Here is a 14126-nt window from a genome sequence, read left to right on the forward strand (position 1 = left end):
CATAGGATTGATGGAGCACAACCGTGCTAGGCAGTGGGCTAGGTGCTGGAGATTGGAAGAACAAGCTAGAGATGATCCCTGACCTCATGGAGTTTACAGCCCAGGGGAGGGGAAACAAACATAGCAAGCAACAAAGGAATAGACCCGCTGTCGGTGGGCAGCTCGGGTGGCTGGGCGGTTTAGCGCCGCCTTCGGCCCAGGGCCTGACCCTGGGTTCCGGGGATCCAGTCCCATGTCGGGTTCCCTGCGTGAAGCCTGCTTCTCCCTCTGCCTGTGTCTCTGCCTCTCTGTGTCTCTCATGAATGAATGAATAAATATCTTTAAAAAAAAATGAACAGCTGTAGGTATGGTAAGGGCAATGAGCAAGCAGCAAACTGACACCAGGAAGGGGACGTACTTTTCCTTGTGTACTTTACAAGTATGTCCCCTCTGAAGAGGTGACATTTAAGGTGAAGCCTACGCAAACGTCAAGAGTTGGCTAAGGAAGAGGGTAGGAGTAGCATTCCAGGGAAAGTCTCAGCAACAGCCCTGAGAAGGGTGAGAACCTTTCCCTGGGAACTAAAAAGCAGCCAGTGTGGCTGGAGCCTGGTGAGGCTGACCAGATCTGCAGGGCGTGGCGGATGAACTCAGGGTAAGGTCCCTGGGGATTGATCTGAAAACCAGGGCAGTATATTGGAAAAACAATGAGAAAGTAGAGTGCAGCACAATCCCCGCCCTCAATAACTTGTAAATAGAAAAGAGATTATCATTTGAGTCAACTGCAGAAAAAAATACAATAGAGCAGTTAGGCACAGCCCTCAAGATTGTAAAGACTGTAAGGAATCTTTTTGGAGGTAGTGAGCCTCCAAAGTTATGTGACATAAAAGAGGCTCCAAGACGTTAATTCGCCTAAAATCACAGTAGAGCCAGCACTGGAACTCTGATCTCACCGCCAAATCCCACTCTTCTACATAAACATTACTTAACATAAGTACATGTTATCACTCAGATGAATTACTTATTAGTCATAGAAGTACCAAAGGAGCAATTTATGGTGCAAATTCCAGCAGTGCTCAAACAGAGTGAAGTAAGACCAGGTAAGAGTACTCTGGTCTAAGAACCCAGCTTCGTTAGTTACCAGATAGATCTGCCTATACAATGAAGGTAGGTACTCAAGGTAACTATCCAGCCAATCTCAACCTGAGATCACTCCCCGCCCCACCCCCTTGATTGGAGGACTGAGCTTCCCAAAAGGCATGTCCCTGGAAGAGGGCAGGCTAAATGGCAACCATCCATTCTGTTCTCTCATCAGTCTGCAAATCTAGTTTTAGGGGCTCTGGGTCCTGGGAGACGGATCTGACAAACAGGCTGGCTCACCTAGGCAATGCCGTCCTGTGAGGGTTGAGCGAGTGGCTGCCATGCTCTTTTTGAACACCCAGCTTCACCAGGAGCACCTTTAACATTTACTGCAAAAGCTAGGACATAGCCATGTGCCCCAGAGGGCACCCCTATTTCTGTAAGGCAGGAGGGGGAGGTCACAGAGGTAATGTCATAAAGGGAATGATAGCTGTCCAAGTTGCCCCCACCTCCCAACCCCTCCTCTCTTTAACATTACCTTGTCCACCTCAAGAGACTTCTTTGGTGATCTGAAGAACCTTTTGAAGGATCAGCTCAAAGGCAAACCCTTCTGAAACTTTCCCTGACATCCATTCCATAAATACACCCTCCAGACCACCACAGATTGTGTGAATATGAAAGACTTCAGTGCACCTATTGAAACACCCAACTTTCACTACCCACCCCCTGCAAAGTCCCTCCAAGACAGGGAGAAGGCTACCCACCCTCCCAACCACCTATGCCTAGTGCAATGAAAATGATGTTTGGATACTGTGCTGGTGGAAAGATCAGCTGTTGTTTATTAATACAGTAATATGGCAGGTACTGTGTCTGCCTGTTATCTCCACTTGATAGATTAAGAAACTGAAGCACAGAATATAAGGAATTCACGCTAATTCAGCCTTGAGAGTCAGGATTCAAGCACGAGTGTTTTTTTAACTTCAAGGAGTCACCAAAGTCTAGTGCTGTCCAACAGAACTTTCTCCAATGATGGAAATGCTCTACATATGTACTCTGACATGATAGGAGTTAGTCATTTGTAGTTATTGAGCACCTGAAATGTCTCTGGTGGGACTGAGGAAGTGAACTTTAACTTTTTAAAATTTTAATAATTTAAATACCCACCTGTGGCTAGTGATTACAGAGGCACAAGTCTTAGAAGTCTACCTTCTTGCTCACTAGCCAGATTTGGGGCATGCTTCTTCCTCTCAAGGAACCAGTTTCCTTAGCCAGGATATAGAATTGTTATTTCTCAGAGGTTACTTTTAGGCCAAATGAGCTCATTATGTGAAAAGGACCAAAGCTCCATATAGGTATAGACCAATTTCAGAAATGAATGGTGCTTGGACTGTAATGGGAGTCTCTGGGTCAGGGCCTTTGGCACAGTTAACCTCAGAAACCAATCAGGAGACTACCTGTGATGGGGACACCCACACCCAAGTACCAGCTACATGGTCTTGGGAAGAAAGAGCCCCACCGCACCCGTCCTTTCATATACACAGTGCACAGACCTCATGCAGCCCCAAAGGGGCAAAAAGAGACTTTAATCAAGGGAGGAGGCAGGATCCACCAAAATAAGAAAAGGTACAGCGAGCGTTGGAGCAGAGGAGCCAGAGCAGGTGAAGAACCCCAGCTCAGGAAGCTCTGGAGGACTCACCCCTCCACTTCTTGCACAGGCACTGCACTGACAGACAAGGCGAAAAGAGTGGCCCCTTTCAGCTGGGAGGGCACAGAGTGGCCCCTGCGGCCAGAGGTGCCTGGCTTTCAGGGCCCAGCTCCTAGGCATGGCTGGTGGCCATCAGTTCAGCCCTTGTCCCCAACCAGTGCTGGATGGCCATCTTCAGGAAGAGCTCAGGAAGCTGGCAGAGAGTCCCAACAACTTCTACTGGGCCCAAGGAGGCTCAGGAGTAAGAGGGCAAGGGAAAGAACTGGAGTCTGAAACCTTCCTCCTTCCCTCCCTCTCCCCAGACTTGGGGTTTGGGGACGGGGGGGGGGGGGGGGGGGGACACAATAGTCGCCTTCTGGCTCCAGGCCCGCCCAGACCCACAGCGACCAATATGGTACAATCACTGGGACCAGTCACAGCCACTGGAGGTGGAAGTTGTTTCGTGTAAAAAAAAAAAAAAAAAAAAGACAAAAAGGTTACAGTCTCCTACAAGCACAGAATTTAAGTTTCAAGACGTTAAAAAAAATCTGTCCCAGCCCAGGGGACTGAACATCAGAAGCCAGCCTGACCAGGCACGTGTGGCCTTGGGGCAGGTTCACTGCTGCTCTGTTGCCCAGCTAGCAAGCATACCACCCACCTCCCATATCTAACACCCACCCCAACCCAGCTCCCCGCCTCTGCTGCTGCTGTCATCGTTGCTGCCACTCTGGGGAATAACTCCAGGATGCCTTTGCAGAGACACAGGGGAGTCTGGAGGGGAAGGCCTTGAGATCCAGCCAGATGGTTTAAAACTGTCAAAAGAACCAAGAGGCAGTGAATACCGGTTATTGGTGTATCCTAGCAGGCCTGCTCTGGGGAGGTAGGCTGATCTGAGAGCTACCACTGTGCTCAGATTTCTGAGGGATAGGGTTGGGTCGCAGCACACCTTGTGGGCGCCCACTTTCTAATTCAGCCAGCATTCAGCAATGACGTTCAGGACACTAGCCTTAAACCTAGCAATAGACAAGACAGAAAAATTAAGGGTGAGGTAGGCCTTCCCACAGCTCCCTTTAACTGTATCGTGGAGGCTGCTATGAAGCTGTCAGTAGTGTGGTGCCTGAACTGAGGCTGCCTTCTTTAGAGATGATGGGGGGGGGGGGCGGCGCTCACCTGCAAGGGCTTTTGGACTAGGGGACCAAGAGCAGAAGGAGACCCAGAATCTGGTACTTTGTGTCAAGCTCTGTGTGGTTCTCCAACCGTAACAGGCCCTTGAAATATTTTCTGCCCTCAAGTATCCCCCCCATGGTGTTCAGAATATCCCCAGGACATTTTATAGATCAGAAACTGTGAACCAACAGCCCACACGCTGTACCCAGCCCAATAATGGGTGCAGTCTGGCCCACAAAGTTTTCTTTTTTTAAATTTCCAACCTTGGAAATATGGGAGATGTCACAAATCCAGATTTGGGGATTTTTTTTGAATTGCGGAAGGTGAAACTGTAACACGTGGGAGCTCTGTTGTAGTAATCTTCTTCAGATATGGCATATGCTTGCCAGGTCCCCAAGAACCCACTTCACTCACATGTATTACCTGCCTGACCCCCCCGCACGCACCTGAACATGTGACCAATGCCAAATGCCATGGTACTATCTTGATCTGTGAATCTGAAAACCAAAATCTAAGTCCCAGTTCCTCCTCTCCTCTGAGGAGGAGGAGGAGGGCTGAGGGCCCTTGGGTAGGGCCCAGTTCACTCATCCATAAAATAGGGATAACACGATCAAAGACTGTCTCAGGGATTAAATGAGATATATAAATGTGCTTAGCTGTGTAATTATAGAAATGAAGTTACCATAATTAAACGACTGGTGAATGAACCAGCCAAAAATTAAATTAAGAACTATTTTCCTGGGACACCTGGGTGGCTCAGTGATTGAACTTCCTGGGATCGAGTCCCCCATCAGGGTCCCTCTCTGCCTATGCCTCTGCCTCTTTCTGTGCCTTTCATGAATAGATTTTTTAAAATCTTAAAAACAAAACAAAACACTATTTTCCTTTGCAGTTAAATATAGAAGTTTCCTACTGCTGTGGCCATAAAACTTTGGTGCTACAATGCCTAGAAAGCTTACTATGTACCAGGTGATCTGCTCTGTATATGTGTCATTTAATGTTCAGCCATACCGAAAGGTACATATTAATCGTCTCATTTCACAGCTGAGGAAACCAAGGCTTCGCCAGAGATTCAATAACATGCCCAAGTGGGCAGCAAAGCTGGACACACACACAGGTGGTATGACTGCACAGCCTGTGTGATCTGAACAAGCATGCTATCCTGTGTGCACAGCACAGCTACTTTGTACACTGGCCGCCCTCAATATAATTAAAGCCCAGGGGAAGAAGGCGTAATTTCCATTTTTAGGAATCTGAACTCCTTCTGGGTGGATCTGTATGCACTGGTAGGAGTAAACACTAAATCTACCACCTAGGGATCAGAGTTAACTCTGAGCAGAACATGTCAACAAACCAAAGACTGTTTAGAAGAGGGAGAAAAAAAAAAACAAAGCATGTCCTGGATATCTAAATAAGAACAAATGTGTCATCAGCTCATTGGTGTAAACAGTTCCTCCTCTTCAGAGGGCTGTCATCCTTTCAGTTGGAAAGACAAACAACTGAAGAGGAATCTGGAGTACTGAGGCCATGAAAGTAATGGAAAACAGGTCAAAAACAGCATGACCTTAAGCCTAAGAAACAGATGCTGAAATAAGACTTAAGTCTATTTGAAAAGTAGAATTACACTGGTTAACTGTCCTATATTCTTGGAAAATTCCCACATATTTAACTTGCCTCGCCAGGGGTTTGAGCTAGATGTAGGGAAGGACTGTGTACATTTTGAGATATAGACAGGAGCGTCTAAGTCCCCATGAGAGACTAAGAGAGGTGTCCTCGAGGCACTCAAATGAAGAGGCCCTGCAGGTCCCAAAGATGAACCCCAGATCCTCCAGCCCCATAGCACTGAGCTGATGTGCCACATACCAGGAGGTCTCAAAGGCCTCAAGAAATATCCAAACTATAGGCACTCCCTTACCACCAGATGCTAAGTTCTCAACCCACAGCTCCTCTCACCTCTGGAGGGACACCAGGAAGGCCCCCACTTACATTCTTGAGGAACTCCTCAGCCACGATGCGGGCACGAGCATTGACCGACAACTTCATCTCACTGATTTCCTTGTCAATCTCCTCCATAAAGTGGATTACAAAGTCCACCAACTTGTGTTTGTACATCTGCTCTGTGTGGAAGTTGGTGATCAGAAAACTGATGTCATATCCCTGGGGAAGTAAGACAGTAGACAGGAGAAAGAGAAGAAACAGGAGAGAATTAGCATCCCACGGCACTTAGTTGGCCATGTCCTCTCGGGTCACTCAGCTACATGCTTCCTGCTGGCTATGATCCTCTCCCAAGTCTCATGACCTTCAGGCAGCAGCCTGCCTGTTCTGCTAGGGTGTCTATGCGGGGTCCAAATAACTGACCCAGGTGAGAATTTTGTGTCAGGCATCTCTGGAAAACTACCTGTTATAAAACAGTTGCATTCCAAAGGAGTCATGGGAGAGTGAAGGAACTTGAAATCTTGTTACAGAAGACTCTAATGAAACAGGGAGAAGAGACACTGTGGGAGGAGAATGGGATTAGGTAATGTGTGGAAGAGCACTCTTATTTGTTCTGGGTGGCCCCAGAGACTAGATTTAGGAAGAAAAGAGATTTTTAGTTCAGGATGAGGACGAGTTTGGCCAATATGTCTGATGGAACATGTTGCTCTGCATGATAGTTTCTCAGTCACTGGGAATATTTGAAGTTGATCTGGCAAGGAGTCTGTGAAGAGGACTCAAGAACAAAGCCAGGCAACAACTAAGCCAATGTCAACTGTGGCCCTGAAAGATAACAATTTGGTTGGTGACAAAACTTAGAAAGGATTTCTGATTCATTGTGTCTTTTCTGCCATTAGACTGTAGGCTCTGAAAAGATGAGCAATGCATCCTGTATTTTTTGCCTTTTCCATGGTTGAGGCAGACGCAATCTCTCCTAAGCTTCTGATGCTCCTTATTCTCACTCTGGCCGAAACAAAGGCCAACTCTCAGACAGTGGGTGACCTACGCTGGAAGAGCAGCAATCCTGGTTCTACCAACAATCCCAGGGCAATGACGGTAGACTTGGTGGAAGAATCTTGGGTATTATGAACATGTGGATCACATGGTCTCACCTCCACTGGTTTCCTTCGAAGGATAAAGAAGTTCTCTGCTCGCATCATCATGAAGCGCATGAACTTGTGGCATAAAATCTTCTCGATCTCATCAGCCTAGTGAGAGAGAAAAACAAACAGGGCTCCCTAAATCTGACAATACAGGCCGACAGAAACCTGTAGCCTGGTCTTCTGACCTCAATTTCCCCCAGACTCGCTGCAGGTAGTGAGGTTTGGCATCAGGAGCAATGACTACCTGAATCATGGGGCAGGTGACTGCCAACAGAATGTCGGCAGTTGAGAGCCTCTTCAATTCAATAGGGCATTACAATTTCATTTTCACCCATTCCAGAGCGGTAGTTCTGGCAAACCCGAGTCTTTTATCTGCTCCTTGCAGAGGCCATACCTACACTGAAAGCAGTCTCTCCCTTTCCCATTTCACTAGTGCTGTATTTCCCAAAGTCTATGATATATATATACCATCTGAAGTTCTCAGAGATAAGCTTAGGTGGTTTTCGCTTCAATAACAATGAATATTAAATAATCCCCAAGTTTTTCCTTGCTGAACTCTTACTAGTTGTTGTTTTTTTAATATTTTATTTATTTATTCGAGAGAGAGAGAGAGAGAGAGAGAGAGAGAGAGAGAAAGGCAGGCCCGACGCAGGACTCAATCCTGGGTCTCCAGGATCACGCCCTGCGCTGACGGCAGTGCTAAACCGCTGATCCACCCAGGCTGCCTGGACTCTTTACTAGTTCTAATGAAAGGATTTTGCAGCTGGGTGCTGGCAGGTATGCCCTTAACACCTCCCAACACTTGTTAATCTCCCTTTTTAACAGAGCAGACCCTAAAGATAGAGCTTTCTATAGGCAACAGAACCCAGTCTAAGTAACAGCTTTATTTTCTTTCACTAAATTTACTTTTTTTAGAGTTCTCCCTAGGTAACAAGTGATACGGTTTTTCCATTATGGCATAAAGTTTCTTTTTCAAACAAATTTAAGTAAAAGAAAAGTCAATTTAAGAAAATCCATTTTCTGGGATGCCTGGGTGGCTCAGTGGTTGAGCATCTGCCTTTGGCCCAGATCATAATCACAGGGTCCTGAGACTGAGCTCCACATCAGGGTCCCTGCTCAGCGGGGTGTCTGCTTGTCCCTCTCCCTCCGCCCTTCCTCTCCACCCATGTGCTCTCCCTTGCTCTGCTCTCTCAAATAAACAAAATTGAAAGAAAGAAAGAAAGAAAGAAAGAAAGAAAGAAAAAGAAAGAAAGAAAGAAAGAGAGAGAGAGAGAGGGAGAGAGAGAGAGAGAGAGAGAAAGAAAGAAAGAAAGAAAGAAAGAAAGAAAGAAAGAAAGAAAGAAAGAAAAAGAAAGAAAGAAAAGGAAAAGGATTACACTTTCATGCTAAATCTCTATTTCAAAGTTTATGGCTATTAAATTGATACTGGTATTATTTATTTTTTTTTCTTAAAGATTTTATTTATTTATTCGATAAGCAGATAGAGAGTCAGAGACACAGGCAGAGGGAGAAGCAGGCTCCATGCAGGGAGCCCGACGTGGGACTCGATCCCAGGTCTCCAGAATCACGCCCTGGGCTTAAGGCAGTGCTAAACCGCTGAGCCACCTGGGCTGCCCTATTATTTATTTTTTTAAACTGGACTTATTCTGCTTTCCTTATAAATGATTCTTTGACCTGACACCAAACTGGCCATGGCCTTAGCTGCAACTTTTCCACACTTCTAATCTAAAGCAAGCCTTGAAGATATGGTTGCTGTCTCTACTGACCTGCTGAATCTGGAGAACCATTCCCTGGGTACAGTCAAGGAAATGGCGCCTGGGTTTCCTTGCACCTTGAATCTGGCATGACGATCTCTCAGATGGGGATCCCTGACCTCCTAGGAGGCAGGGCTCAGTAATGAGCTCACCTGTTTCACAGCAATGCTGACCCGGACAGAGTTGATGGAGCCCTCAATCAAAACTTTTTCCTTCTCATTCCTGCTGATGGTCACAGGTTGTAACAGGAGCTCCTTGCTACTCCTGAAATACAATGTCACAGAGGCATCTGTACTACAGAGGAACAGAATGCTCAGAGAAACCCACAGCAGGCCCTGGAATCTCTATCTGAGACCACAGAGTCCAAGGAATAGGAGACTCACAAGTAGGGGTGCTCCAAGATGGGGGCCAGCGAGTGTGTTCTCCAACAGAAGGAGCAAGGCTCTGGAGTCAGGGCGATAAGGTTTTGAAATCCAGCCTCCTCTGTTACTTTCCTTGGACAAGTTACCCTGTTGGAATCTCAATTTCCTCATCTGTAAAATGACTGATTCCTATTTCACTGGTGAGGATTGAGAGAGATCAGAAAGGGTCAATTGTCTATTAAGAGTGCCTGGCACATGGTAGGAGCTTTATAAATGACAGCTCTTATTTTAATAACTACAGGCAAACCCATATACCATTTAGGGAATGAGAAAAGAAGCTGCGATAAGGATAAGCTAAAATCAAACAGAGTTTGGTCTCCTTTAATTATCAATCCAGAATGATTCACTTATTTAGCATTAAGACCCCTCTCAGCTCAGCTTCCATTTTGATGCCTCTGAAATCTCTAGGTATTTGTAATGGTAATTAAAATGCCCAGTGGAAATCACATGTGTTAAGTAGAGCAACACAACAAATGCCAACATCTTGTCAGTATTTTTAATTCAAATCATTTGAACATGGTGTGGTAATATTGCTTATCTCAGTTATATGTGTATCAGATTAAACTTTAAAGGAGAACAGAATAATTTAACAAAACATAACTAGGTAAGAGAAAATAACCCAAAATATGAAGTATTTAGAGTAAGGGATGAGACAGTCCGGGTTGGTCAGAGAAAAAATATTCCCTGATCTTTAAATTCCAAGAGGATGGAGACGGCATCAAACAAAATTCTCCACTATCTCCTTAAATTGGGTTCAATAATGACACAGGAGATTCTTACCGAGCAGTCCTACTCTGAGAAGCCAGATCTTGTGTCAACCAATCTTGGCTCCAGAGGAGCTTCTCCCCTGGGTTTTGTCCTGCCAACCCACTGACCCTATTTTCTGAACTGCAAATTGGGAACCACTGCTCATCTGGCAACAATACAAAATATGTGAACTATAGTTGGCTTGACCACTCTGGAATGGAAATTCATGGCAAACTCCAGATAACTGCCATCTCTGGGACTGAGCTCATCACCCCCACCTTGACCTTTTTCTTCCCTACCTGACTTCCACTTCTGGCTTGTTGTGTCGTTCCACAACCTGGGAGGAGAAATTCTCCAAGCAGAGGGCAGCCTGCAGTGTGGCCCGCACGGCACTCAGGTAGGGGCGGAGAGTGGCAGTCTGTAGGAAAAAAACCCAAGGGAGAATCACAGTCTATTTTAGCAAACCCACAACTGAAACAGAATCTGTTTTAGCAAACTCTCCTCCAGCTACATGGTAACCAGGCAGTACTGAGAGTACCTGGCTCTCAGACACCACAGTGAACCAAATAGACTGGGCCTTCAAGGTGCCTTTGATTCTAAGTCAAGAGTGGCTCTCAACAGGGGACCATTTTTCTTGCCAGCGGACATGCAGCAATGTAGGGACATTTTTCATTGACAGGACTTGGCATATGGCGGGAGTGCTACTGGCATCGAGTCAAGGCCTGGTATATTGCTAAACATCCTACAATGCACAAAGAATTATTCAGGGGTGCCTGGGTGGCTCAAATGTCTGACTCTTGATTTCAGCTTGAGTCATGATCTCGGAGTTGTGGGATCTAGCCCCACATCAGGCTGTGAGCTCAGTGCAGAGTCCCTTTGAGAGTTTCTCCCCCTCTCTCTGCCCCCTCCCCTGCTCTCTATAATAAAGCCTAAAACAATAAATTAATAAAAATAAAGGAATTATTCAACCCCAAATAGTGCTGAGGTTGAGAAATTCTGGTCTAAAGGCATACAGGTGAATGACTATCCTCAATCTGTATTTGAGCCAATAATGTATAAGTCTGTGGGCTGACTTAAATGTCAAGGGACTAATTTAAATGTCAAGATTTTAAAGATCATCTCTACCCCTAAATAGCTCAACTGGGTAGAGAACAAAAAAAAACATATGATATAAAGGAGAATGAAACAGGATATAATCAAACTCATAAATTACATTTCCAGAAGAAATTGGTTTGGAAATAAAGATGAAAATAAGATTAGTAGGAGGATTCTACAATAAGAAAAAGTAGACTAAGGATATTCCCAGTAGACAGACCAGCTCCTACCTACACTGGCTTATCTTCAGTTCCTTGTATTATCTACATTCTTTCTCATCTGAAGGCTTTACACATGCTGATTCATCTATACAGGCCTTTCTTTCTTGACTTAAGTCATCCCTTAGACCTTGGTGTATTCAGGGAAGGCCCCTTCCTTCCTCAGAGAGGCCTTTCTTGACTTCCTCCTTCATAGCATTTATTACAATTTACAACAATACATCCTTCATATTTCAGTACAGTGATTTCTTTTTCACTAGACTGTAAGATTCATGCTTAACAGACCATGTCTCTTTATTCAAATCAACATACCCTGCACCTAGCTCAGTATCTAACATATGCAACGTCTTACTCCTTTTCTATACAGTATCATGTGGAATACCATAAGCAAGGTTAGAATACTGCAAAAAAAAAATATTAGGAGTTCCAGAAGTAGTGATGAGCACAGTGTTGCTGCATACAGAAAGCATTTTAGATTGAGTAGATGATGCTGCAATGGTAGCCTAGAGATTCATGGGTAATCTCAAATGCCAGGCTGCTGACTTTAGCTTTTCTTTTAAGATAGTAAGGAATTGTTGGGGCTTTCTGAGGAGGAAGTTATCTGGCTTCACCAGTTGCATGGTGGTTCTGCAGAAAATGGACTGGAGGGAAGTGAGACAAAAGGCAGAGAGGATTATTCAAGGAAGGGTGAGGAGAGCCTGGGGCAGTGGTGAGGACAAGCAAAGGGTATCACAAGAGCTGGACTGTCATAAATGTAGAGGATAATGGAATAAAAAAACACCTTTCAATAAACTGTAGCTCACTCGTATGATGAAGTCCTATTCAGCAAGAAAAAGGAGTAGTGACACATGCAACATGGATGAATCTCAAATGCATTATGGTCAGTTAAGAAGCCACATTGGTTGGTTCAGTCTAAGGAGTCTGTGACTCTCAATCTCAGGGTCATTGCTTCAAGCCCCCCCCCATGAGTGCAGAAATTATTAAAAAAAAAAAAACAACTTAATTTAAAAAAAAAGCCACATCAAAAGGTCTACATACTGAAGACTTCTATTTATATGACAATACAGAAAAGGCAAAACTATAGAAGGAAAAAAAAAATCAAATCAGTAGTTGCCTGGAATGGGGAGAGACAACTGATTAACAGAGAGACTAAAGGGAGCTTTTTGAGAAAACATGGTTAATCTGACTGTAGTAGTGGTTACAGGATTGTGTTTGTCAAAACTCACAGATGATAAACTTAAAAAGGGTGACTTTTAGGTGGCAAGCCCCATGACACCTGCCCTTTGAAAAAATAAATGCATTCTCATGTAATACCTCAATACAGTTGACTTAAAAAAAAAATCCAAGAGGTATGGCCTCCATTAGAGAAGGGAAGGAAGGGAAGGAAGGGAAGGAAGGGAAGGAAGGGAAGGAAGGGAAGGGAAGGGAAGGGAAGGGAAGGGAAAGAAAAGAAAAGAAAGAAAAGAAAAGAAAAAAAGAGAGAGAGAGAGAGAGAAAGAAAGAAAGAAAGAAAGAAAGAAAGAAAGAAAGAAAGAAAGAAGGAAAGAAAGAGGGATCCCTGGGTGGCGCAGCGGTTTGGCGCTTGCCTTTGGCCCAGGGCGCGATCCTGGAGACCCGGGATCGAATCCCACGTCGGGCTCCCGGTGCATGGAGCCTGCTTCTCCCTCTGCCTATGTCTCTGCCCCTCTCTCTCTCACTGTGTGACTATCATAAATAAATAAAAAAATTTAAAAAAAATTTAAAAAAAAAGAAAGAAAAGAAAAGGAACGGAAAGGGAAAAGGAAAAGGAAAGAAAAAGAAAAGAAAATCCAGGCTGCTAGCTGAGGTAAGATGCCACAAAGCCAGGATAAGCAACATGGGGAAAGCTGGTTCAGAGAAAATGATTTTCGATCTGAAGGTGTGATCTGAAGGTGTCTTCAAGATATCCAGGCAAACCCTACAAGAGAGCTAGGAAGGCAGACTCATGAACCACCAGAATACACAAGGTCATCGAAGCCGGGAATGGACAGGCACCACTAGGGAAAATGTGAGGAGGAAGGTGGGGAACCAAAGCCTCAACTCCCAGGAAGACCGACATGTATCAGCTGCGAGGATTTCCAGGAAGGGAGGGATCCGTAGCACAGAGCTCACGTACTCTGGTTAAGGTTAACACGGTGGAATTCTAACCAGGAAGAGGTCTGGGTGGTGGCGGCATTATCCTTCCGTGGAGCAGAAGCAAGGCAGGGAAGTAAGTAGGAGAAGAGTGGGATAAGGAAGTGGAGACGCTTCCTTTGGAAAACTGCGGGGTCAAGCGGGCAGGAGAGGACGGGACAGTGTATTTAGCAAAGCTCTACCCTGGGTGAGGCGCCCTTGCCACGCCGGCCCTACTACGGGCGAGGAAGCCTCCTGAGTGCCTTCAAGGCTCTCCCGCCGACCTCCCAGGCCCCACTCCCGGCGCCCTGTCGACGCCTCCCAGTTCCCCACCTGGCCCGAAAGACAAACCACGAACCTGCAAGGCCTGCGTCCTCCCGGGGCGCCCCCCGCTCGCCCCTTCCTCACTTGGGCTCCCGCCCCGCCCTCTCTCTCCCAGCCTCATCATGCCCCCACACCCCGCAGCAGCCCTCGGCCCCGGGGCTCTCCGCTGCAAAGCCGCATCGCCCCCAGCCCCACAGCTTTTGAGGCAAAACAGCGGGGGTCCCTGGCGCGGGGCCCGGCTCGCTCACCATCGCGGGCGCTGGCTGGGCCGGAAAGCGGAAGTGCGGAAGTGGCCAGCCCGCGACGCCTGCCCTTCCGCGAGGGGCGCAGCCTCGGTCGGCGCCCGGACTTCCGGACGGGACCACTATGCCCGAGCGGGGAGGGGGAGCCTGGGAGCCCCCGGTCCTTGGCAGGTCTCCCCGCTAGGACTGTCTTCACACCTCTAGACTGCG

The 14126-nt window shown here is 46.3% G+C and overlaps 1 protein-coding gene across 1 annotated transcript; it reads right to left on the bottom strand.

Annotated features, from left to right (window-relative positions):
* Positions 1-2607: 2607 nt before the first annotated feature.
* ARPC4 (actin related protein 2/3 complex subunit 4) lies at positions 2608-14056 on the bottom strand. The gene is made up of 6 exons (XM_055344452.1): positions 13923-14056; positions 10207-10325; positions 8891-9002; positions 6994-7089; positions 5894-6064; positions 2608-3552 (listed from the first exon to the last, which is right to left on the bottom strand). The coding sequence occupies exons 1-6, from the start codon at positions 13923-13925 to the stop codon at positions 3547-3549; spliced, it is 507 nt and encodes a 168-aa protein (XP_055200427.1). The 5' UTR covers positions 13926-14056; the 3' UTR covers positions 2608-3546.
* Positions 14057-14126: the final 70 nt, after the last annotated feature.

This window comes from Nyctereutes procyonoides, unplaced genomic scaffold (assembly GCF_905146905.1).
Source record: "Nyctereutes procyonoides isolate TBG_1078 unplaced genomic scaffold, NYPRO_anot_genome, whole genome shotgun sequence".
NCBI classification, from domain to species: Eukaryota; Metazoa; Chordata; class Mammalia; order Carnivora; family Canidae; genus Nyctereutes; species Nyctereutes procyonoides.